Source organism: Gallinula chloropus (assembly GCF_964237585.1).
Source record: "Gallinula chloropus genome assembly, chromosome: 1".
In the NCBI taxonomy this organism is placed as follows: domain Eukaryota; kingdom Metazoa; phylum Chordata; class Aves; order Gruiformes; family Rallidae; genus Gallinula; species Gallinula chloropus.
In genome coordinates, this window is record NC_140085.1 from 199159400 (window position 1) to 199185580 (window position 26181).

The window sequence follows — 26181 nt, forward strand, 5'->3', positions numbered from 1 at the left end:
GACATTTAATAGTTTGTAGCAATAGCATTCTCAGTTGCAATTCAAAAATACAAGCTCAAATTCAAATCAAAGTAATGTTTTACAAGTGTGCCATTTAATATTCCTGCCACCCATTTTTTGAGCTGTGTGAGAAAATGTAAAAAAAAATCTCACCTTTCCTTGTTACTATGTCTTGTTCCTAGAACGTTCTCTTTTCAGGACAATTTTCTGACCACAGTACCAGTATAGCCAAAATTAGGCAGTAGAATTAAATTTAAACAGCATCCTCTAGCTCTACAGTAGGTCCAAGTGTGTCATCTAAATGAAATATTGGACAGACCACAATGTCTGGGATGCACCAACATGTTCAGAAAACCACGCTGTTGGATTTTGGAGACGTAGTTCCTCCCAGTATGATTTTCTTCTGGGATTTCTGCAGTGAAAACATATTTTGTAGTTTCCTGTTGTGTACAGACCATAGAAATGTTTCTTTCCATTCAGAAGTGCCAGAGGGCTGCTTTCTCCTTTCCATCATCACGTGTTAGGTTTATTAAAAAGTAATGCTAAAGTTGAAAATGGAATGGGATGTAATCTCTCTGCATGTAAATATGTGTGTGCACATACACAAAATACCTTTTTTTAAGTCCTCCACTTAGCCCTTTTAGGAGTGAGGATGAATGGTTTTTAGATTGTTTTAGAGTTACTAATTCTTTCCTAGTAACATCCAGACTACTACTTCCATCCTACCTTTTTTCCCCTACAGTTTGTAAATTTTCCTCCCCATTTTCCTTCCAAGGATCTTTGAATGTGTGCTATATCTCTGCCCAGTGGTAGTTTAGTCTTCTGTTCTTCTCTGGAGCAAATCAATGTGTGGAGAATTATATCTGAATAGTGACTTTAATGAGACATTCTTCTTAGTGCATGAAAGGACACTGATTCAAGTTTGCACACCTTCCTGTCAAGATGGCCTTGGGTTTGTTGACATACTTGCTCTTTTAGTCTCTATAAAAAAGTGCAAATGATGCTATCATATGTGCTCTGGGTCATGCAGTCATCTGTCCAAGTGCAGTGCTGCTCTTATATTTTATCGTTAGTAGCAGCCCAAGCGCATTATTTCATTTTTGGGGGGTGATAAATTGTATTTATTTCAAAGCATGTTTCTGGCCCACAATAGGTGAAGTACTACAGAGTGCTGTGGAAAAACTCTGAACTCGCTGTCACCCACAGAAACTATGCAGGGTCTGAAACACTTTGGAGGACACCAAGCAATGCAGAAGCTAATGGTGGAATTTCACTGGGCTTCAGTCTCTTTTCCACTGAGCCCAGACTGAGCTTGGTGCAGAGTATACCACGTTCAAATAGGACTGTTATGAAGAGGACAAGCGATAGCTGTGGGATCCTGGGAACATTTCAGTTTGAGTAATGAGACATTCCACTGACACATTTCTCTCTGCAATCCACTTAGATGAGATATCTGTGCTTCCCTGAAGAGTTTGTAAGTTCCACTGCTAGAAATGGCTGAGACGTTTCTTTACATATGTATTTTGCAAATGCATTTGGGAAGATCTTTTGAGAGATCTTCAGAATTACTGATGCTGTGAAAATATATATAGCAAGAAGTTGTGGTTGTTGGCTGTGTTATATGTGTGTTTTATTTGGTTGGGATTTTTTTCTAATTCCTTTTATTTTTCCTAAATTGTATTAGGCAAAGGACTCTGGGAAGCCTCAGCAAGTTTCCCATACCTACGTTCAGGTGAGGGTTATTGAAGAGAGCATTCACAAACCGACAGCCATTCCACTGGAGATTTTCATTGTCACCATGGAAGATGATTTTCCTGGGGGAGTCATTGGGAAAATTCATGCCACGGATCAGGACGTGTATGATGTTCTCACATATACACTAAAATCAGAGCAGAAAAGTTTGTTCAAGGTCAACAGCCACGATGGAAAGATCATTGCCCTTGGAGGGCTCGATAACGGCAAGTACGTCCTGAATGTCTCTGTCAGCGATGGACGCTTCCAGGTACCCATCGATGTTGTGGTCCACGTTGAGCAATTGCTACAAGAAATGCTGCAGAACACAGTCACCATCCGTTTTGAGAACGTTTCCCCAGAAGACTTTGTGGGCCTTCACATGCACGGGTTCAGACGTACCTTGCGAAACGCGGTGCTCTCCCAAAAACAAGACAGCCTGCACATCATCAGCATTCAGCCAGTGGCAGGCAGCAATCAGCTTGACATGCTGTTTGCGGTTCAGATGCACAACGGTGGTTTCTATAAGCCTGCCTACTTGATTCAGAAGCTTACCAATGCAAGGAGACACTTGGAAAATGTGATTCGTATTTCCGCTATCTTGGAGAAGAATTGCTCTGGACTGGATTGTCAGGAACAACACTGTGAGCAAAGTCTATCTATTGATTCGCATTCCCTGATGACCTATAGCACGGCACGAATTAGTTTTGTGTGCCCCCGCTTCTACAGGAATGTGCGCTGCATGTGCAATGGTGAGTACTGCTCCCTCATCCCCTCCCATCTTTACACATTATGCGATAGGATCTTTTTATTCCTCTGATGCAGATTAGAAGGGGCATTTCAATTCAGCCCGTTAAAGCACGGCTGGCTGATGTATTGTGGGAATTGATTTCTCAGGCTCAGGAAGAATTGTTCATGTTTACCGATGTAAATGGAAGTTGATGAACTTTGGCCTTTTACGACTAAGGCCGCTTTCCTGGAGGCTTTGTAATCAGAGCCATCAACCAACTTTGAGAGCTGGGAAGGGAGAGAAGGAGGGATGTAGTTTCCCACCCACTCGGTACTACCACTGGAATAAACCTGGAGCGTGACCATAGCAGAACCGCCTGGTCTTCAGCCACGCACCAGCAGTCTCCAAGGAAAAGTACCCCTGAAGTAAGCAGTGCAGGGTGGAAAAGCCGTTTCCAGTTTCATTTTTGCAGAGAGGCACGGAAACCAATGAAGTATTTTATTCAGTGACTGTAAACAAGCACTATTCCTGACCTTTAATGCTACGGTAGGTGACAGGGTGGGGTTTTGCCTGGGTTTCAGGCTGCTCCACATTTCGGCAGGGATTTCACATGGGCATATATGACAAATAGACACAAGAGCCCATCTTCCTTATGATTCTGCACTTGGAGTGTATAAAACCTCAGGCAGTTAAAATAATAGTTCTGTTTCTTTTGTTTGCCAGGCTATTTGCTCCTCATTCCACTTCATTTAAGAGCGAAGAAAAAAGCTGCTGTAAAATCAATACATCTAAGTCTCCCTCATCTTAAGCACACATGCACACACAGGGCAGTACACACAGCAGCCATGTCCCTCAGTAACCAAGCTTGCTTTCTGCAGCATGCAGCAGGATTTCATGCCTGAAAATCGACTTCGATGGGGGTGAAGATAGGCATAAATTGCATAAAATTTAACCAGAAGTCATTGTCTCCCAAGGCACATGAATAATAATGCTGTAGAAGTTCAGTTCAGTACTAGTATCAGAATTCTGTATCTGAGGCATGTTCATGTGCATTCAAGAGCAAACTATCTGGTCAATTTTTAAGGAATAGCTTTACAAGTTTCAAGCAGGTGCATTATCTATTATAACAGCAGTCAGTGTTTTGTTACACATGAGAGGCTCTGAAATAAAGGCCTTTCACAGGTTTAAAAAGGGACAATGCCACAATATCCCCAGCCAAGTCCAGGAGCCAGTGCAGGAGCAGTGTCTGCAAAACAATTGAATGTTCTTTAAGTCATAGCTTTCTCTCATTTTTGTACCAAGGAATCACAAATCCTCATCTCCATGGGGATGGTGATAGCCCTCACTGTCAGAAATTTGTTTTTCTGGCAGTGGAAATTTTCACTCTTTATAATTTGGTTTCACTACTTACTAAAGTCAGTAATGATGTATTACTCCCTTCAGATACTAATAGTAAGTGTATTAGCCTCATAATCCCTTAGTTTAACTCCGAAGAAAGGATTTTACAATGCAGCACAATTCTGATGCAGCAGCTCTCACCGTTTTCCTCCCTGCACAGGAGGTTTGCCCTGGAAGCACAAAATTTCAGCTGGGACAGTGATTTCGAAATTTTTCTATCATGTACCAGTCAATCTTCTAAAATGCTTGGCAAGCTGCCGGAAAGGCAGCGTGGTTCTGCAGACTGTCTGTGGTCCCCAGCCTCTGGACCATTTATCATGGCCTCAAAGACTGCTGTACGGGAGCAGTTGCCACAGTTAGGTTTTCCTGGTCCAGCTGGAAAGCTGGATGGGTTCCTACCGCTCCTGTTCAAGCCACTACCTGCTGATTTCATTGAGTCACAGAACCACAGACTGGTTTGGGTTGGAAGGGACCTCAAAGATCACCTGTTTCCAACCCCCTTGCCACAGGCAGGGGATTTCCCATGGGTGATTCACAAAGACTTGGGGTGAGGTTGTGCGTGTCCAGTCTGTAACAAAAATGTGTCCAGAGCTGCTGATTTAAGTTAATGCTACCAGAGAGGTGAAAGCCTCAGTGCCTCTTGGTGGCACAGAGGTAAGAGACCTTGTTGGGAAGTAAACAAATCCGTGCTTTGCCCTTCTTCTCTTTAGTTAGTGCGTCAACTGCTTCTACTGTTTTTAATTAAAGGAGTCACAAGGAATGTCATGGTATTTAGGTAACTACACAGACACACACAGTCTTTTACCACCAGAGGTAATGCAGACTTCTGAGGGTATATTAATTAGAGAATGTGTATATAGTTGAGCTTTCATGAAGGCTAAAGACTAGGCCCAATAAAAGAGCTAGAGAAATACAGATCCTTCTTTGATCAGTAGCTCTTGTACATGTACGTAAATGCAGTAAGTTCGGAAAAAGAGCAAAAAAAACTAGAATGAATTTATTTTGGCTTAACAGGACAGCATTAGCAAGATATTACCTGTGTAATAAAACTATTGTTCTTCCTTTGTTATTAAGAGAGTTTTGTGATCCAGTCCAGTAAATATTAATAGCTTGAATTACGACAAAGCCATTAAAGTACTGCATATGCTTCCAGAGATCCGATTCAATTATGACCCAGAAAGCTTGAGTTTGAACTAATTCATTCGTTCTTGAAATATGTATCATACTTGGAGTGTTTTTCCCAATGGCAGATGTCACAGATATGCACAATTTATGCATGCCAGCTGTGCATAACTTACCTAGATTACCTTTGTGAGCAAACGGAGTTATCTAACATGGAAACGCAGGGAGACTGCAGAGCAGGCAGTGGGTGAACTTTGGAGCTTCGGCAGCTCAGTTCTGGAAGGCTAAGTTCGAAAGTTCAGGTGCATCAATCTAAGCCTTTAAAATCAATGAAATTGAACTAAAGAGTTTTCCAATAACAGACTGTCTCCTTAGATTACTGGCTCATCTGCTTTGTGTTTGTATGAAAAATAGTGTAACAACCCAGGGTTTGCTTTGACACAGCTATAGGGGCTATGTGAGTGCCAGTCTCCCAGCACATGATGTGAGGTATGCAAACATCTGTCAGTGCTTGTTGGGAATAAAGATAGGAGGGCCAGAATAAAGAGATTCACGTGAAATAGTTCTTGTGACATTCTCATTTTTCAGAAGCAAAAGCCTATTTCATGGTTTTATTTGTTTCAGGATGCCAAGTAATCCTTTTGTGTTGAGAGGAAGAAGCGGGTTTTCTTGGGACCACTTTGCTGTGTTCTGCATTATAATCTTGCAAAAGGGAGATTGCGTTAGCATGTTTATAGGAGAGGGATGGTTTGAAATCATCTTGATAAATGTGGGCATATATCTATATCTGAGATGGTCACTCCAGGCCCCATTTGCAGATAGTGGAAAGAATGAGGTATTTTTAATGATGTGATACATCTCTCCCTAGATGTCTAAAATCAGTCAGATGAATCATGCCCTAAAGTTAGAGGAGATGAATTCCATTTCAAGTGTTTAATACGGTTCTGGCTTAATAGTTTGAAAGAATTTTTCTAATAGACCCAGAAGTGTTCAACAAAAGTGCAGACACATCCATGTTATTTAATCAAGCCAATAGCAGTCTGGACCACTTTCTCGTGAAACCAGGTAATTCAGATTTTATGGAACCACTTTTACCATTTTGTGAATGTTCTGACAAAAGGAAATGACAGGCTGTGATGACCTTCTATTCATGTAGGACCTAATCTTCAGAGGTAGCTTGAGTCCTGAGCTCCACAGAGCCCTCACTGCCTCTTAAACAGTCCTGTGTGTTTTGCGGGATTGGGCATCAGGATCCCAATTCCTCTGTGCACAGAACTGCTTTTCCCATTCTGTCAGGAAGCACACATGTACTAATAAGTCTTGCATTCTCCTGGCAAGGGAGCCAGGAAGATTGAGGCAGGAGGTGTCCTGCCTGTGCTTGGGAAGAAAGAACTTCAGATAAACATGATAATTTTTGTGCTGGGAATACAGAGTCTCCTGTAAAATATGGGAGAACTGAAGTGTGAAGTGGGAGTATGACTGTAGAATTGGGGCGAGTGGGAATTGCTGTCTATCTCTTAAGGGAAGCTGGGATCAAGGAATGGCTGGAACAGGCCAAATGTTTTCAAGTCTTCTAAAATTAGGAGGCAGTCTGAATCACTAGGACATGCTGTGTGGCACACAGTTGTCCAGGGGCACTTTCGCTAACTGAAACCCATGGTTGACTTGTGCAGAAAGGAGATTGTGGTATCTGCACTGATATGTATATGGTTATGGTCACCATGCTCCAAAAATAAAAACAAACTGCAGCTAATGAGTTGATGGCCTTCCCTCCCCACTAAACTAAGTATTAGATTGTTTAAAAGCAGCAGTTTGGAGTTTGCTTTACGTGCTTTCTAGGACTCTTGCCTTCAGGGTTCACCTTTCAAGCTTTCACCTGCACATGAGAGAAACAGAGTTTTTTAATATTCACATAGACTCATGAGAATGGGCTTACAGAAGACCCACCAAATATCACACAGAAAAAACACCAAACATCACAAGGCTCAAGTTAAAAGTGTTGAAGCACTCAATTTTGAAAATGTATGTACATTCCCAGCAGTGATACTTTGTTGGAGGGACAGGAGTTAAAGAAATGTCTCATTTTGCAATGGAAAAGTGTTTTCTTCTTCAGTATGCCGGTAGGGAGATTGTAATACTTTTATCTCCTTTTAGAGAATTAAACTGAAGATGATCTGTCAAAATCAAGTGGGTCTATTCCACCTTTTCCTGCCATGCACTGGTTGATGCTAGCTCATGTGTCTCTCTGCTACCTTGTAGAGAACAGCTTTATTAATACTAATGTGACTTTCAAGGGAGTGCCACGGATTGTCTGGACTTGCCTACAGGGGGGAAAAAAAGAAAAAAGATCAATTCAAATCTCTATTTCTCAAATCTCCTATTGGATGGCAAATAGACTGCTCTTTGGAGTGGAAAAGCAACATTAGAATAATTTTATTTAAACTCAAGCTGTAAATCTTTGATGTGGACAACATAACCTTGAATGATTTCACCATTTTGCTCCACATAGTTGTGAAATCAGCCTGAAAATGCATGTTATCTAGGGCAATGCAATAATGCAGATGTGTAGCTTATGTACTTATAACCATATGGATAGGCGTAAAGCATTTCTTCTCCCAAGTCTGAATATTTTAAAACTTTTGTGACAGCTATGAAATCCCACAGCAGCAGGATGAATAAAAAGTTGATTTGCTTGTAGTTTACTAGAAGAACTATTCTTGGCCTGCCAGGATAATCAGTTCTTTAGTGTATCTCCACAGTTTCACTAAATACGTTGCATCCTTCCCATCTATTTCTTGACTGTGGAAGGATGATGCTGAAGTACAAATGAGAGTTTGAATCAGCTAAAAGAACTGACAGGGGTGGTAACAAAGTAAGCTCTTGCTTTATTGCTTCATGTCAAAGATACAGTCATAGGTTAGGGGATTGTGAAAACCTGCGGAGCCAAGTTTGGAAATCTCAGTGCCCCTTTCTCCTGCACACTGATGAGCTGTGGGGCTTTTGTCCAAATGACTTGTCTGTCAGCTACTCAGAGGCTCACTTGAATTACAGCTCCACAAAAGGTTTAAGTGTGTTCAGAGACAAGATACAGTCACACAGTATCTGTACAACACAGTGCTGTGTATTTGTCACCGAAGAATGAGTCAAAATGGCCAAAAGAAGCAAGTAATAAATACAGGGCAGGCTACAGAATATTGAACCCTCTGTTATAATTTCAGAAATAATTGTTACTTTCTATTAAATTCCAGAGGATTGGTTTTCTTTCCTTTTTCTCCTTAAAAATAACTGGAAGATATCATATTTTCTGGTAAATTCTGCACTTTACACTTAAAAACATTATAGCTCTGTGGTGCCGACCCTATTAAATGACCTTTGCTTCTTGATTCTATAAGACCTGAAGTGTGACTGTATGTTGCAGCTGTTATTCCTGCTAATGTTACCTACTGAAGTGATTAATAAAGATTGCCATGCATCATTTTCTAACAGCGCTACAGGCAGTACTGTAAATCGCTTACTGCATAGACCTCTCAAACAAATGTTTGACAAAGGAGGGGAGGATGTTAAAGATTAAATTGACTGTGCTGTACATCAAGCAAGACATTTACAGTCATTGCTGTATTTGTAGTCAGCCCGTGTCCACTTTGAAACTGAGAGTAGTAATTTTTCTTTTTCTAGAAAATACTTACAGTGCCAGGTAATTTCAGCTATGCTTACTATGAGCCCTTCTTGGCTTGTACTGAAGTGTTCTTTCTGTCATTACTTTTGGAGATATACTCTGTGACAGGTTGATTTCTTCCTTTATAAATTGGAAATAAAATGCATGTGCTCAAAAAAATAGTTTTTGAATATGATAAGGGTCTTGCAATAAACAAGGATGTTCAGAACATGAAGGTAGGAAGGTGCTGGCTTTTTATTGTTAAAAACATCATCACCTGCAGGTATTAAGTAAATGAATTTGATAAGCAAAGCAAGAGACACCTGTCCATTCACAGAATCACATAATTGTAGGGGTTGGAAGGAATCTCGAGAGATCATCAGGTCCAACCCCCAGTTCCCAGCAGCTCTCTCCCTCTGTTCAATCTCTGGCTGCAAATCAACAGTAGGAAGGGCAGGAGTGTCTTTTTCCCCACACATTTTAAGGCTATTATGAGGTTGGGGTTGGTCTCTTCTCCCAAGTAAAAAGTGGTAAGATGAGAGGGAACAGACTCAAGTTGCAGCAGGGGAGGTTTAGACTGGGTATTAGGGAAAATTTCTGTACTGAAAGAGTGGTCAGGCATCGGAACAGGCTGCCCAGGGAGGTGGTGGAGTCACCATCCCTGGAGGTGTTCAAAAACCGTGGAGACACAGCACTCGAAGACATGGTTTGGTTGACATGGTGACACTGGACCAACAGTTGGACTTGATCCTAGTGGTCTTTTCCAACCTTAAAGATTCTATGATTTGATACTTTAATAGCAGCCACACACAGGTGTCCAAGGGTAGAACCTGACCCTGCATCTATCAAGTTCCTTATTGCAACCAAGAACAGGACAGCTGTTCTGGAAGTCGCGTATTCCTGAGAATTCATTTATTAAGCTGCAACGGTTGTGTTGTGTTTTGCAATATCATAGTCAGTGTTTGGAAATCTTTTAGCATTAGGGAAATAAAAAGATTTATTTAGACACTTTTAGAAGTTATATGGAAGCTTTAGTCACACCTCTGGAATGCAAGAAGTTCCTTTGACATTGACAAGTTTTAATGGCTGCAAGTTGGAGCATAGGAAGTTCCACACCAACATGTGGAAGAACTTTTTCACAGTGAGAGTGACAGAGCACTGGAATAGGCTGCCCAGGGAGGTGGTGGAGTCTCCATCTCTGGAGATATTCAAGACCCGTCTGGACGCCTATCTGAGTGATATGTCCTAGGGAGCTGCTTTGGCAGGGGGGTTGGACCCGATGATCTCTTGAGGTCCCTTCCAACCCCTACAATTCTGTGATTCTGTGATTCTATGATTCTAAAGTAAGCCCTTGACATGGGATCACAGAATCACAGAATGGTTTAGGTTGGAAGGGACCTTAAGCCATGATCAGCTTGAGAGATATTAAGAATTTCAGAGATTTTAAAGAACCTTAGTGTAAATGTGTCACACTAGTATTGTAAGCAAATTTAGAAGTCATCATTCATCTGTCCCTTCAGATTACTTCCCTCATGAAGTCAGTAGTAGTTCTGAATTTACCTGTTTTGGGGCAAATTTAGATTCCATTGTAACAAAAGGTTTTTAGGGAACACTTGACACTAGCATTCAAAATAATTTTATCCAAATTATGCTGTTCCCCAAATAAAAAGCACATGGCTTTTGGGGCCAATTTATAATTACAGGTTGAAACTGGCTATTTAGAATATTAAGCTTCTTCCTTCAATTAGGCAATATAAAGAATTTTTTATTTTTTAAATTTAAAATTTCTTCACTTTGAGTTCTTAGCAACCAGAGCAAGTAATCACTTTTTTTTTACTTTTTTTTTAACTTTTTTTCTTTCTTTCTCCCCCACCCTCACCCCAGACATATGCAGTTCCAGATGCAATGGGACTTGTGTACTCACAACCAGAAGAAAAGAGGATAGATTTGGGCAGCCTGGGCAAGATGCACAATAAGATGTGAGATCTCAGAAATGTCAGGAAGAACATGGGGACAGGGCAAGTTTGCCTATGCTGTAGGATCAGGCTGGCATCATGTCCTGTGCAGTATGAGGATGAAAAGACCAGCTGTCACTCAGTAAACCAGGATTCATTTTTCCTTGTCTCTTATGGAACTCTACCTCCTTAAATTTGCTTGTCATAGATGTGCTGGTGCAAAAGGAGTGCATAGCTTCAAGTCATTTGTTTTCTTATATCTCTAAATCCCCTGCACAGGAGGCTTGTTGAGAAAACGAATGGCCTGAGAGGCACAACATCAATTATAAACCAGTTAATGCTCATAATAGTCGTTTTTTGTAATACATTGCCATGGGGTTTAGGGCAGCCTTTGAAGAAGAATCAGAACTGTTTTGCTATGTATGTGTCCAAAGGACATCTCTTCCATGAAGGTTGGCTGATTTTTTGTTGTTATTATTATTTTTAAGCCATTCTTTGCTTTTACTGAAGTGTGAGATCAATAATTGCCTTTCATTGCTCTTGTATTGTTGCAGATCGTGCTTTACTGTGTGTACCCCTGACAGTATTTTAACTTATTGCAGGAGGACTCTGCCCAGGGTCTAACGATCCCTGTCTGGAGAAGCCGTGTCCAGGGGACATGCAGTGTGTGGGGTATGAAGCTAACCGGAGACCATTCATCTGCCAGTGCCCACCGGGAAAGCTCGGCGAATGCTCAGGTGCATGTCACAGCAGTAGAAGGGGATATGCTTGAAGTGCTGCCATTCTCATTTTGTAGGTAGAGGTGCCACAGAGGTCAGCAGAAGATGTACTGCTTAACCCTCCTCAGCATGGGCATTTGGTATATGTGTTTATAAGCACTGTAAAGTATTTGTCTTTAGAGCTGTGGGTCCAGACCATGATCCAGTTTCCACTGAGAAATTGCCACTGACTTGGTTGAATCCCAGACCAGTAAAACAGCCTGCTGAGAAAACAGGACTTTTCCTAGAGACTGTTATGCCAGATGGTTTTTTGCCATAGGCAAAGGTCTATAATTAACTCTTCTGCTTACAATTTAGATTACCAAAATTCCTGTCTTTATTAATGAAAACACCAAACCATCTCAAGAAGAAAGTTTGAGGACATTTGTTAGTTCTCTGCAGCTGTGTTTTCCCCTGGGATAGAAAGAGCCTTATGGAAAGCCCATGAAGGGGAGCTTTCCGTTGATTTAAGTGAATCCAGGGCTCCATGACAGAGGAGCTATGTGCTATTTCCCTGGTGGAAACACAGCAGATATTGAGCTGTATCACTGCGGTCCTGGCCAGTCATTGCAGGGAAATCAGTGCAAGGGCTTGGTTGGCATCTGCCCACACATAACTTACATCGATAACTCAATTGCCTTATGAACAGACATGGTCATTTTTTATTCCTCTGTTGTCAGTGAGGCAACATAGGTGCCTCCAGGGGTATATAACCTTAAAAATGCTGAATACTTGGAGAAACCGCTCTTTTTTAAGTATGGAGAAACCCAGCTTTCCTCCACTCCCTGAAAAATAATTTTAGGAAAAAAAGATGGTTTTGTAGTAGCTGCCAACTTTTCCCCCATCAAAGTTGGGTTTTATTTATTTCTTCCTAGACATTCTCATTAGCTCTATAAATTCGTTAATTAACTTGACAGTTGAGGAATTATTTCATGTGTTGCTAAAAGAACATGTGTCTTTTCAAAATGGTTATTTCAGGCCACACTTCCCTTAGCTTTGCTGGAAATAGCTACATTAAATACCGAGTTTCTGAAAATAGCAAGAAAGAGGAATTCAAGTTGGCTCTCCGTCTGCGAACCCTGCAAAGCAATGGGATTATAATGTACACCAGAGCGAATCCCTGTATAATTCTGAAGGTAATTAAAATAACTTATCTTTTCTGCAGTTGTTTTTCTTGATTATATGTTTTCTGTTGGCTCTAGATTTGGGGAATGCTGTTCTCATTTCAGCTGTAGATTGAGAAGATGAAGTCTGATCCGTTTCGCTAACAGGGAAAACCAGCAATTTTGACAATGGTAGCAACAAGAACAATCAAAAAAGCAGCTTGTTAGTGGTACTTTACTTGGAAAATGCTCTATTGGGTGCTGTTTATTATAAGAACATCATGTGTGTCTGCATGCAGGAGCTAATCTGCACAAGATGTAAGATTTGGCTATTTATATGACCATATAGTCAAAATCATGCACACTGAAATAGCTGTTCTTCCCCTTTGTCTGTGCCTGTGGTTAGAGGATATGCCCTCACTGATACCAAGTTAATTCCAGAAACCAGCTGCTTAGAACATGTCTTGTACTGCACGTGAAGATTCCAGCACTCTGTGAGTTAAGATTATTTCCTGAGAGAGGCATGGAATGGTAATGCTGGAGATGCATTACCAATCAATATTTAATCGATGAGCTCTCCATGCATTTTTCTTCTTTGTTGGGTTTCTGCAGAATGGCAAGTCTCTGCTGGATGGAAAGGGAGTGCTAGGCTCATCCAAGAGTCTGCGTGTGTAATGTTTCTGCTAGAGTACAAAATGAAGACATTGACTTCTGTTACTCAGCCATGTCCTATCATTCAGCAGTGGGAGAAATGGCACAGGCCCTTTTGTGTCTGTATTTGCAATTTTTAGAGTTCTTCTGGCCGAATGCTTAGGTAATGTTAAAACCTCTAGATGAGTTATTAATGGGCAAAAAATAATTTTATAGCTGTTAGACTGAAATATTTCATGAGCAGGAGTACTATCTGTCATTCACTGGGGACTCACAGCGTTGTTCAGATTTGTACAAGACACTTCCAACTCTGCTCTGAGACACATAGAGATGCACAGTTTGAACTTTTCAGGATACTTTTTGCTTAGAAAATAAAAAACAAAGCTGTAGGCTTGAAAACCTTTGAAATCTTCCTCGTGGTTGCTCTTAGCATAGATCAGTAGGGAATGTCTGCAATTTTGTAGTTTTCAGAAAAACAAATGGCAAGCTGAAAGGTTCCACTTGAAGTCAACAGGAGATGATGCAGAGATGGACTGAAATGGGGTTAGAATCTGGCAGGAAAAATTATTTTGTGAGAGTTTAGTGTATAAAACTATCACGATAAAGGAGTCCAGCAGGTCAGGTTGTAGGCAACTGAGTGGGAATCTCCAGTTACAGCTGAGAAAGTGTGCTGCCAAAAGAGAAAAATTCACTTGATTACAAAAGATAAGTAAAAGACACCCTCAGTGCTGTCTCCTGGGTTGGGATTTTTGTTGTGGGGTAGGAGTTACGTGCTTTCAGTCACCGATTTGCACAGTCACCTAACCATTTTGCTTTGAAAGATATTGCAGAAAAAAATAGTACTTAAAGGACAGGTACAAGAATTGTGGCTGCTCTGCACAAATCTCAGAGACCAACCTCCAGGTCATGCTCTTTTTTGCTTCATAGCTTTAAGAAACGATTCCCAGCTCTGAACCCATGGCATGGCACTTAGTAGAGAGCTTCAGACACAGTTACCACTTCATGTGTCTGATGAGAGAGATTCAGGGTCTTGTATGTAGTGTTATGGATGCTAGGGCTGCACCTTCTCCCATTCATCAGGTGGGGAAGGACACAGGGAATTCCCTTCCCAGAGGCTGATGCTTGGCTTTTAGGTAGGACAGGGTTTCCTGGTGCGGTGGCTATGTCCTTTTCCTAAGGCTGGCCCTTGGCTTCCATAAGCACAGAGCTTAAAGAAAAGTAAAACATTGTACTCAATATGTTTTTGATGTGTTTTGGTGCTCTTTTTTAAAATAATGGCATGCTTAGAAGATCAAGAGTACCTATGGTTATGTTCATGAGGGTCATTTAGCAGAGGAACATCAGGCTAAGGTCTCACAAAAGTGCTCTGTGACAGATGAATGACATTATGCTCGAGAGATGTAGCCATAGCAGGTCTCTTCAGGGATGGCAGTTGACTCATGAACTGTGCATCAGGGATCCCTCACTGAGATGTTTTCAAGCAAGTTACCCTTAAACTTCCTAAGCATGCTTTTCATTTGTAAACCAGAGGTAAGGCCTTTTTAGTTTGTTTTCTTTTTTAACCAGGTATGTATGTTGTGAGATAGGGAAGCTCTCAGAAATTAGTCCATTAAGTAGATTAATTAGGGGTCTATAAACGTGAAGTTGTTATCATTTAGGCATTGCTTTCAATTAAATTAAACATGAGGAGAAGCTTTCCAAATAGAGGATAAAGGATGGGATCCTGTGCTCTTCTGAGCACTCTGGCATCACTCCAGCAAAGCACTTAATCACTTGCTTAACTTCCTCTATTTGAAGGCAATTGGAAATACTCACATACCTTAATTTTAAGGATGTACTTAAGTATGTGCCGGATTAGCACCACAGGGCCCAGCACCAACCCGGAGCTCCAAAGGCAGAGACGAAAGGAATTTAGACAAACCACATAGTGTGAGCCCATGGGAGAACAGGCAGAAAACATCATCACTGTTGGGGCATAGAGTGGCATTGATTTTTTTGAAGCAAGTCTCCCCCATTGCAGTCTATTTAAACATTAATGCTGCAATATGGTTTTCAGTGTCTAAATGACCAACTTAATTTTGGGAGCTCATACATTCAAGATAACTCCAGGGATGGAAATATTTCATAATCATTACACGGTGTCCTTCCTGGATGAATAATCAATTCCACTGAGCAAACTGCTTGTCTACTACTTTGCTGAAAGCCTACCAGCTACCCTGTGTTGATACAATATAATAAGGGTGTTATTTATTCAGCTGTTTCAAATAAAGCAACTCATCCATCGATTTTGAGAGGTTGGCCATTTTTTTTGGTTGCGTGCTCTTGCTTTTAAGACAATTGGAGCAAAATGAGATGCAGGTTGATGGCCTTTTTTTTTCCCCTTTGAAAAGATTACATATGCCAAAACCGGCATCACCGTTTCCTTTTGCCTATGTAGCGTCTGTCTGGGAAAAGTAAGGTTTAACAATTGAAAGCATTACAAACCCATTGCAGAAGACATTTCCAGATTGATTTATTTATTTTCCAAGGAATATAAGAGAGATATATAATATAACTTGTTCTGTGAAAAGTAAAGGATTAACAATAGCTAAATTTCCCATCATGCCAGAAATATAGCTGCTAAATAGTAAAAGGCAACCATATGTTCCTCTGTCCAGGCAGTTAAGTGTAAAACTTTGCATGGTTTAGTTAAGTGCTTATTATATGTTTTAATGCATTACTGCTGCATGGCTTACAGTGGATAAGACTGGTCACTGGATATGATCCCAGCTATGGCCAGAGTTGAAACAAGTCATATTTTAATTAAATATACCATTTTACACAAACGAACCTGAAATGTAATCCGGTTAACGAAATATTTCCCCAGATAGATTAGCAGGCTGCATGCTGTGTCCATGGTGTGTGACTGCAGATGGACTGTGTGAGCCTAAGGTGGTCTCAGAAGACCCATTTGATCATTTTATTACCTATGTTGATACACAAATATGGACGTTAGCCAAACATCTTAGCCAGGTTAATATTCTAATATAATTTACAATATGTGTTTGGCTCCATTTTGCTCACTGAATGAAACTGCTGCAGTGCAACAGATTGCATCAGCTTTTGGAGCCCTCTTTGTTCATTGTACTTCTCTCAGGTGAGGAGTTTTGTGACTGTGACTGTATACCTGTCTAAGTATACATTAGCCTCGCTGTCCTAAGATCTATAATGAGGTGTACTGTAGCTAAACCCAGAAATCTCTGAGAGGTGGAAACTCGTGAGGAACTGTCTGCCCAGCTAGGATGAAGAAAGCCTTTCTGCTTTCATCTTGGTGCAGAGGGTCTCTGCTGGCATTGCAGGCTGCATTAGCAAGGGGTTACAGAGTTTGCATCTCTCTGCTGTGAGATGGAGTAACAAGCTCTCTGCTGGGTCACATTACATAGATGGAGAAAAAAACAGTGCCACACATTCAGTCCTGAACTGAGAGTCTGACGCTGCCAACCCTGAGCCAGACTTGTCATCCCACTGAGGTTATTGTCTGGATAACTGCGGAGCCTGGACAATAGCACTGGCCATTCGTTGGATTTCCATACTGTTCAGTTGAATGGACTTCGTTTAGTAGGAAGTTAACTCGAAGTTCATCCTTTCTTAGTACCAAGGTCCATGCCCTCTTTGAGGGTCGAGTGTGTCACTGGCATCACAGGAGCTTGCAGGGAATCCCAGGAACACCAGGGAATAATTACCGAATCAAAGATCCGTGGTTGAATTCGCCATGGTTAGGAGTGGAGACATCATTTTGCCTTGCTCAGTGGAGGACCCATCTCCTCCCTGCCCAGAGAGCTCAGCTGCTGAGCAGATAGGGCAGGAGCCCTTTGCAGCCCCCACTCCTCACAGGCTCCTCATCCTCCTCCTCTTATAGGGGCACAGGGGCCATCAAGGGACAAATACTTCCTCCCTGCTCTACAAAAGCAAGGACTCTGACCATCTGACTGATGAAAGTATTTGTAGGGTCTCATTGCTAGGGGTATCAGGGGATGTCACAGTGTTTAATGTATGTGTCCATAAAGCAGCGGTGTGAGGTAGGGAAATGACGTTATTCCTTTTTTACTGATGGAGACCTCAAACTAATGACTTGCTGGAGATCCCAGCGGAAGAGTGTGGGATTCCCATGCATATCTAGGCGAGTACTGCAAGCCCCAAACCATCCTTTCCATCTTTCCCTCTAGCCTAAGGTGAGGGTTACTAGTGTTTTTTTAATAAAAGGAAAGAAACATTGCCTCTCAGACAATATATATTTATTGTGAATGTCACATCATCTGCTGGTAAAAAGAAATAAAAATGGATGAGAAGGATGAATAAAACATATTTTAATGGCAAATCTTTTAGATCAGCATTTCCTGTGTACAAATGGTGTAATATTTATCCCAGGTGCTCATATGTGGTGTTGTATTTATAAAGATAATTGGAAAAGCATGTTCTGTGAGTAAGGGTAATAGACATGCAGGCAGTAGGTCCTTCAGGGTATAAGTAGTCTTAGGGGAGGTATATGTATATTATACACAATCAGTAGAACAGTTTCCATAGGAAAAAGTCTTTTGAATAAGCAGCAAGTTAACTGCTTATCCGATGATGGCTGTTTTTCAAAGTGTAATATGTTGGCATGTATTTTTCTGTTTGATTTGTATTCCTGTTGAGCCAGACCACAATTTCTGAACAGTGCCTTCAAGGTTTATGGACTATTTTGCTGCACAGGGAGAAGAGAAACTATTGCTCCATCTCTGGAGAGAAACCGGCTGAGATTATCAGGGCATCTTGTTTACTTAGATCCCTCCTGAGCTGATACTTTAATAGGCCCAATTTCAATCTACAAAAATAGTTTACCACTGAGTTTTGAGTCCTGTAAGAACAGATTTTTTTAATGAAAATTGATCTAGACATGTCTTTCTATATATCCATTTGCCTTTTTTGATTGAGCTGTAGGAGTACCAAGCAACATCTGTCCTTCAAGTATACAATTTGTTACAAACACAGATCTCACCTCAGTTACATCCTACAGGTCAAGGGCTTAAAAATAGCCAGTTGCCCATAGCAAGAGCTAATTCTTGCTGTTCTGGCTCCTTCTATGTGTGTACCCCCCTACATCCCTCATACCATGCAATATAAGTAAGCAGCTGCATTTACAGGGAGGTTGTCACATGTTTAGCATCTCTGTGTCCACCCCGTCCAAGTGATTGCAGAGTAGTGAAGTGGTGTGGTTTAGACCCGCGACTGCCCAGTGTGACTTGGCTTGAGGTTACAGCTCAGTTCAAACTCAGCTGGTCAAGAAACAGGAGAAGAAAGTCCAATGATCATCAGAACTCATGATTCTTCCCCTAACGTTTCTCCAGGTAACTTTGTGAGCCTCCAAGGGCAATAAAATGCTGATAATGACACACTAGCAACAGTCTACTCCTGGAGATTCTCAGCATCCCATTTACCTTCAAGCCACACCAGTGAGCCTGGCACAGAAGAGTTTGTGCAGCAGTACAGACACATGCCAAGGGATGTATCATGTATCTAGCTAACAGAGTTTTAAACTACTAATCATCCCAGAAAACAGCCAAAAATGGCCAAAGACAGATGGACACAATACAGCATCCTCACATCTGCATTAGCCATCCCAGTTCAGCAGGGCCTTCAAAGCTCTGGGGCATTCTTGCATTGACAGCTATGGCAACTCTGCTTTGCTGAGGGAGAGCAGGAGGGTTGTGTTATGGATAAACCAGTGAGAGTACAATGTGTGCTGCAGGGAAGGATGAAAAAGGACACAGTGCCTGAACTTTTCAGGGGGATAAATAATGGGACAGAAGTGTCTTGAGAACAGGTTTGAAGAAATAAATACTTCCTAGAGCATGACATAAAGGTAAAATAATTGCAAGAGCCTTCAGAGAGCTCGGATCCAACTAATGTGTCATAAGAAATTATTTCCAGCCTTGCCAGCCATTTTAAACATCTGCTATCTGTTAAAGAAACCTGAAATCTTTGGGTAAACTGCTAATCAGGAAAGCAGCACTTCATACCTATTCCCTCACCCCACACTTTGCCTGCCCCAGCAGGCTGGTGCAGATTCTCCCTTTATGAGGGCTTCAGGTGAGCAAGAGCCAGGAGGATGGGTGGGAAATCCTAACAAGCCCTCTAAAGGCGTGAACCCAGCATAAATACCAGAAAAGGAAGAGAACTCTGAACCATCCTATGGCACACCTGTGAGATGTACACAGAACTGGTAGTATAGCATTGTTGGAAAATAACTGACTTTTGGTCAACAAGAATCTTACTGTTTACTTAGAGAAACTAAATACACGACACTTAGGGACTAACCCACACCTTGCTGAGATGCTCAAAGAGATTACAGAGGCACGGGATGTGTGTGTGAGCAGAGCACCTAACATCCCCTAAGACTACAACATTGCCACGAGCCTCTCTGCAACACTCAGATGTGGCCCCTTGCCCTGCTTGTCCTTCTGTCCATCAGTCACCAAGAGCAGAATCACGGCACACAAGTGGATGGCTGGGCTTGCTTGGAGAGACCCGACTGCTCAGCAGCAGAACCAAGAGGAAAAGATGGGTCCTCCGGTCCGGGCTCTGTTCAGTGAGACCTGCTGTTACCTCAGTCCTTGCTCTGTTCTGCATCTGTGTTTCTATAGTTCTTCTGTATTTTCAGTTTCCCTGCAGTAACTGGCTTTGGGAGGATTCTAAGTAGGCTGATATTTATCACCTTACGGGTTTGCTGATGAGAAAGGCACAGCTTTTTTGCTATTTCAGTGTCATGTGGGAGAGCAGCTTTAACACTGCATAGAGAGTATCTAAAAGTCTCCCGTGTTTCCAGATTCTCCGTGAGAGCGTATTATGAGACAGCTGAGCGCCTGAAGCACTTTGATTTCTGTTTTCCTCCCTCAGATTGTCGATGGCAAACTGTGGTTCCAGTTGGACTGTGGAAGTGGCCCGGGAATCCTGGGAATTTCTGGCAGGGCTGTCAATGATGGAAGCTGGCATTCAGTCTTCCTGGAGCTGAATCGCAATTTCACGAGCTTGTCCCTGGATGACAGCTATGTGGAGCGCCGCAAAGCCCCCCTCTATTTCCAGACCCTCAGCACGGATAGCTCTGTCTACTTCGGTGCCCAGGTCCAAGTGGATAATGTCCGCAGCCTGACCGACAAGAGAACAACGCAGGTCTTGAGCGGCTTTCAGGGCTGCCTGGATTCGGTTGTCCTAAACAACAACGAGCTGCCACTGCAGAACAAGCGCAGCAGCTTTGCAGAAGTGGTTGGCCTGACCGAATTAAAGCTTGGCTGTGTCCTCTACCCCGATGCCTGCGAGAGGCATCCCTGCCAGAACGGCGGGACCTGTACCGGCGTGCCATCTGGTGGTAAATATTTTGCATTACTTTATGGATTCCCCCACACACACCCCCCCCCGGCCCATTTTCCTCTACAATTTATTGCCAGAGATGGTTTTACGCAGCAACATGCTTGGAAAAAAAATAATCTCATGAACTCCATAAAACTCTGATAGGTATTGCAAATTGTGTAAAAGCTGTTTGCTTTATAAATAAAGGTGAAATGGTGCCCCTTCTCATTGCATTAGTGTTCCAGGAGGAAATTGATTTATTGGCTGTTAGGATAATCCTATTTCTATAGAAACCAATAGAATCACAATTACTGTAATGCTCAGCTGGATTTTTCAGGATCCATTTACAGCATCGAAAGCTGTACACAAAGATGGTGATTTTAAACGTCCATCACAGATGCAACGGCTCTGTTGCCTTTCTCTGTTTCTGAAGCTGTCACAAATAATTACTGAGCTGTCCACAAACACCTTGGTCCTTTTGTGAGTGAGTAATTTGATTACATGTCTGCATGGAAAATAGTGAGTCCGCCCCATTATACACATGCACAGACACACCCCCTGCCCCAGAAATGAATTTTACAGCTTCCTTAGAAGCCTGAGTGCTTCAAGGTCTAAGTAATATTATCCAGAGTTTATAGGGCATTGATTTACACTGTGCTCGTGTTAGAGTTTCCTATCCAGTGGTTATATGGTGGGTCATGTGATTTGGTGCCAGTGACTTACTACCCAGTAACGTAGAGCACAAGTTACCAGACCATAAGAACAGTCAGCATCTTAGCAGGAAAAAAGCAAAATGCATTTGTGTAGGAGCTTTCCTCTATGGCTGTTCTCTATAGTGTGCAGGTTTCCCGTCCAGTTCCCCATATTGTGTTACCAGGCAGCATCATTCACCATTTCTTGCAGACTAAAACTTCATCTGAAAACGAGGATGCTCAGCAGAGAGGTCTTCTGCAACTGCAGAGCTTTCCATCCAGTTATTGTCGGTGGGTTTGGTTGTAGTTCCCTAGGGAACATCCCTCTAAACTCTTTTTTTAATCTAGCATTTAATCATTGTCCTAGGGCTTTCTGGTTTAATGTGTCCATGCTTGAACCTTGAACCTGTAATTGTTATTTCTGCTTTTCGTTGTTTTAAGCCTTGTTCTCATATTTCCTTTCTGATCATCCTCCCCAAAGTGGATTTTCCTGAACTTTAGGAACTTCCTAAACTTTAGAACAGTTTTGTTTTCAAGGCTGAAATCTAGTGAGATCTGAGCAAAACCTACTGTCAGACAGAAGTTTCTCATTTGGATAACCGTGCCCTTACAGAGTAAGCCCCGGCAGTGTGAATTTCCTGATGCCAAGATATCTCAGCTAGCATCCGTCTCCTCTGGACCCTGGGCTTTGATAGAGCCACCTCTGCTCCCACGCCAGGGCAAAGGGTGCATCAGGGATGCTCTTGGCTTTGCTGTCAGTGGAAGGAGATCAGAGGACAGTTGGGAGGAATGACGTGCAGCACTGATGAGCCAGGGTGTGTTATGCAGCACGAGGATGAATTTTGCTGGTTGTGTGTGTTGTTAAGTGCCTGTATTTACCAAAGGAAGAAAAGGAGTGCTGCACAGCAAGGGCTAAAGAAAATCATTCTGAGGCAGATGGATGCTGCAGCCACTGAGAAAACTGCTAAGCAAGATTATTTAAATCCTAGGAAACACTGCTGTAATACATACGTGGACATGACATGGCTTTGATTCAGACTCCATTTAATAGATGGGGTTAACCATTCACCAAGCTACTTCCTAGGAAGCATAAGAACAGCTCCTTCTATTGATTTTATTTGGGTCTGTTTCCAGTATTGCTCAGCAATCTCGTGATGAGTAAATTGAAACCTTTCTAACGAAATGCTTCACAGTAATTCTTTTTTCTCCCCGTGCCATGTGCATGCCAATTCTAACTGAGGGGAGACGTGGGGTAGGGGGAGAAACAGGCAGCGCTGAAGATTGGACCCATTTTATTACTGGAGTGGCACACACCGTTTTCATGTCAACATAATTCGCTGCTGGGAAGCAGTCACAGGACTGATTTAAGTTGCCTGGGTTCCTGCCTCGGCAAGGGGGCACGTGCACTGCGGGGATGTTTCGGCTGCCTGCCGTTAAAAAATCTGTTTGCCGTTTTTACTGCCTCAGCAGTGTATGTAAATAAAGGATTGTTATAAAGCCATAACTCCAGCGCAACGGGCCCTGACTGTACGTCGGTGGTTCTGTAGCCCAGCCCATGAGGAGAAGACATGGGCATTTTTGTTTCCATCAGGCAAAGCAATTCTGTTGTTAGCGTCCTCCATATGCAGAAAGGCCACGTAATTAAATTCCATAGAGCGGAGAACCCAACTGCATTGCAAATGCTGGTTGCAGAGCCACAAATTGCAGCGTGCATTTAAGAATCGTCAGCTGACATAGATTGTAGCAGCTGACTTTCATTTAAAATAGGGGGAAAAAAGCAATAACTTCATTTTTTTAATCTTAAGAAAGGAAGTGGCAGCTTTTTTCTTTTATGGTGTGGGGAAACATTCAAAAATATACCATGCAAATGTCCCTTTCGCAATTCCAGGGCGTTCAGTGGTACTGGGATCTCCTGCATAACATTTCCTATTATATTATCCTCCTATTAAAGTTTCTGGAGAAAAAAATGTTCCTTTTCCTAAACAGAGGGTATTTGGCATAATAAATAAATCCCCTAATTTGAATTTTACACAGCAGATTTCATATACTGTTAACTTCCTTTTTCTTACAAAAACCCTACTGTGCTTTACAAGGAAATTAAGAGAGAGAAAAAGAAAACTCAGATTTATAGCCAACTTTAAAAGAAAACAGTCAAACAAAGGTTACCCAACATTATAACATGAAAGAGTTGCTGGTTACATGCCAGAAATCAAAGGGGCCATATCTAATTTACATATAATTTGCATAAATTGATCATCTAAACCACAAACCTCCATAATAGTGTTCCTGTTGCGAGATCTTCCTTTCAATAGAAATGCCTACTGCCATGTATGCCATCAATAAAAAGCTGCTTCTGGTTACCTTCCACTTACCTTCCTGCAGTTTTGGGGGTAGGGTGATATTACGGGCGTGTTTTGGGAACAGCTGTAATGGCGTTGTAACACTAGGAGCGTGTCCACGCTGCTGCTGTTGCAGCAAAGCCACAGCAACTTGGAAACGCAGTGAGGGACGCAGCACTTGGGACTGATAGCAAAGGTGTCAGTCCAAAGGGAGACTTGGCGCAGGGCTCATCTGTCTGTCTGACCTCTCTGCCTATTGAACAGGACAAAGCGGGGATCTTAGCCTGCCGGAGAAAGCCTAGTTAGTCCGGATGCTCTGAGATATCACTGAGAGTACAGGGAAACCTCTCTGCTTTCAGGATCTGGTGTCTGGGCCAGCAGAGAGCGGCCGTGACATGAACCTCTGCTTACACTCGTGTTTCCACGGGTTGAAATCAAGTCCCACGGCAGCAGCATATGCCCAGCTCTGTTGGCAGGTAAAGCCAAGAGAGGGTACCACGTGCCCAGGGACCCCAGGGGGAGATCCCATGCATGCTTCAAAAGGGCTGGGAAAAGGGGATGAGCACTGATGAGGTCGGACAGCTCAGGAGACTCCTAGCAAAAAGAGCTATATACAGCTTTAGGACATTTTTCTTGGAGACACTGGAAACCACAGCCCTGAAATACAGGGCCTCATTCTTCCAGGCTTTCCAGTCCCTTCCCATAAGTACAGGTCAGTAAAGCTATTTTTAAAGAAAGTTATTAGCATTTTGAAAGCCAACGGACAGCATGACTTTCAGAAACATCCAGGCTCTTTGGACTGCAGTTTCCTGAGAAAATTCAACCCAGTGTTTGAAGATCAGCTAAGCTATAGGCTGCTGAATATGAGGTCTGAAGACGGGGAATGTCACACAACCTTAAGAATAGAGTGGCGTTACCAGGTCTGCCAATGGTAAATGTATGTTTATCTGCATGAGTAGCAGCATGAGCACTCGCAGCAATGGAAAGCATCCCTGAAATCAGATCCAAACCCTGCGCCAAGCTTGTCAACCACAGGGAGAAACCTCGTGCTTGTAAAGCCCGCAATTATCAGTATAGTTACTTCCTTTTAATTTGATCAGTCCCACATACATCTGGCTCTGATTGAAGTAAAGGGCGTAAACGAGTAGGCAATTTTATTTGATCATGAAGCATTTAAGCGGGCAGAGCGTGAGGACAGAACGTCTTTGCTTTCCTGCAGCCTCAGTTTTTCTGCTTTTTTCTTTTTTTTTTTTTTATGAACAGAGTTAAAATCAAAAAAAAAGGAAAAATGCAACCTGGAGGTGGTTTTAATACATTTTGAAGTGTGCTGGCAACATGAACACACATGGTTGTGAGGATTAGATAGTTTGTAAGAATGATGCTAGGGAAAAATGGATGTCATAGTCATGACCTGACCTGGTTGTACATTTGATCTCAGTCTTCATTGAATCACAGAATCACAGAACTGTACAGGTTGGAAGGGACCTCCAGAGATCATTGAGTCCAACCCCCCTGCCAAAGCAGGTTCCCTAGGACAGGTCACATGGGTAGGTGTCCAGACGGGTCTTGAATATCTCCAGAGAAGGAGACTCCACAACCCCCCTGGGCAGCCTGTCCCCGGGCTCTGTCCCCTCACTGTGAAAAAGTTCTTCTGCATATTAGTGCAGAACTTCCTATGCTCCAACTTGAGCTTTCCATCCCCCCGCCTCTCCCCACACACACAAACAAACCAGCACCCCATAATGTAAGCAGACCAAATTCACATCAATTCATTTTTAAGCTTTTTTTTTTAGGGGAGTATGTTTTAAACTTTTTATAGCTATGCTTTTAGACATCTGGATTTTAATTCCCTGTTTCAAAGGACTTACACACCAGTCCTCTTTTCCAACCCAAAAGAGTCTGTGTTTCTATGATTTTCATACCAGCTAGTGGCAAGAGGCAGTCGTCTGTCTGAAGAGAGATAAGTTAAATCTGAAGTGTCAGGAGTATGTGTGGCTGAAGAACACACATTTCTTGAAGATTGCCTGGTATGTCTACAGACATACCAAAATAAAAATGCTGGGAGAGGGTAGTTTCACCTTCAGTTCTTCTCATCCATGAACCTGCCATGAAATGCTCAGTGAGCAGGGCCAAAGGCAGGCCTGCTTCTGGCCACTGAATTTGTCAGGTCTAGCTGCACAGCGGGGAAAGAAACTACACAGGAAGATCAAATGCAAAAGCCAAAGCACATATCAGATAAAAGCCAGCGCCTCTTGCATGTGAGAGATAGAAACAGGAGTGTACACATGTTCAAAAAAAGAATTGGCAGCAGTTTGGAGCATCCTCTTTAATGAAGCCAAGTAAACCTGAGGATAGGCAGACATTCAGATGCTCAGGCTGGCAATGCTACCAACGGAGACGTCCGCTGCATAACAGCATCCCATCTGCTGATGGCACCGTGCCTGCCTTCTGCCACTGTCTCTGTGCATTAAGTGCCAGGCAAACATTAGGTATAGGCAGGGAGCCTGTGTAGTGTCCTTACTTAGAGCACGTTGGTCTTCATGTAAGATCTGGGCTGAAAAACCACTTTTTCCATGGACAGGGACATGCCAGTGAGGTAGGAAGAGAAGCTGTTGGAGTCAAAGAGAGAAGGGAAGACTCAGTTTCATAGAAGGAACTCGGATTAGTGGAGGAGCATGAGGG

The 26181-nt window shown here is 42.4% G+C and overlaps 1 protein-coding gene across 4 annotated transcripts in view; it reads left to right on the forward strand.

Moving 5' to 3' along the window:
• Positions 1-26181, forward strand: part of FAT3 (FAT atypical cadherin 3) — a gene marked incomplete at both ends in the record, with an annotated part of 342641 nt that overhangs the window by 300532 nt on the left and 15928 nt on the right. For all 4 annotated transcript variants that reach the window (XM_084265956.1, XM_084265958.1, XM_084265957.1 and 1 more), the window contains 4 exons: positions 1685-2483; positions 11194-11328; positions 12328-12485; positions 20019-20487. In XM_084265956.1, coding sequence (XP_084122082.1) covers positions 1685-2483; positions 11194-11328; positions 12328-12485; positions 20019-20487 — 1561 coding nt within the window. The remainder of the gene's footprint in view (positions 1-1684; positions 2484-11193; positions 11329-12327; positions 12486-20018; positions 20488-26181) is intronic.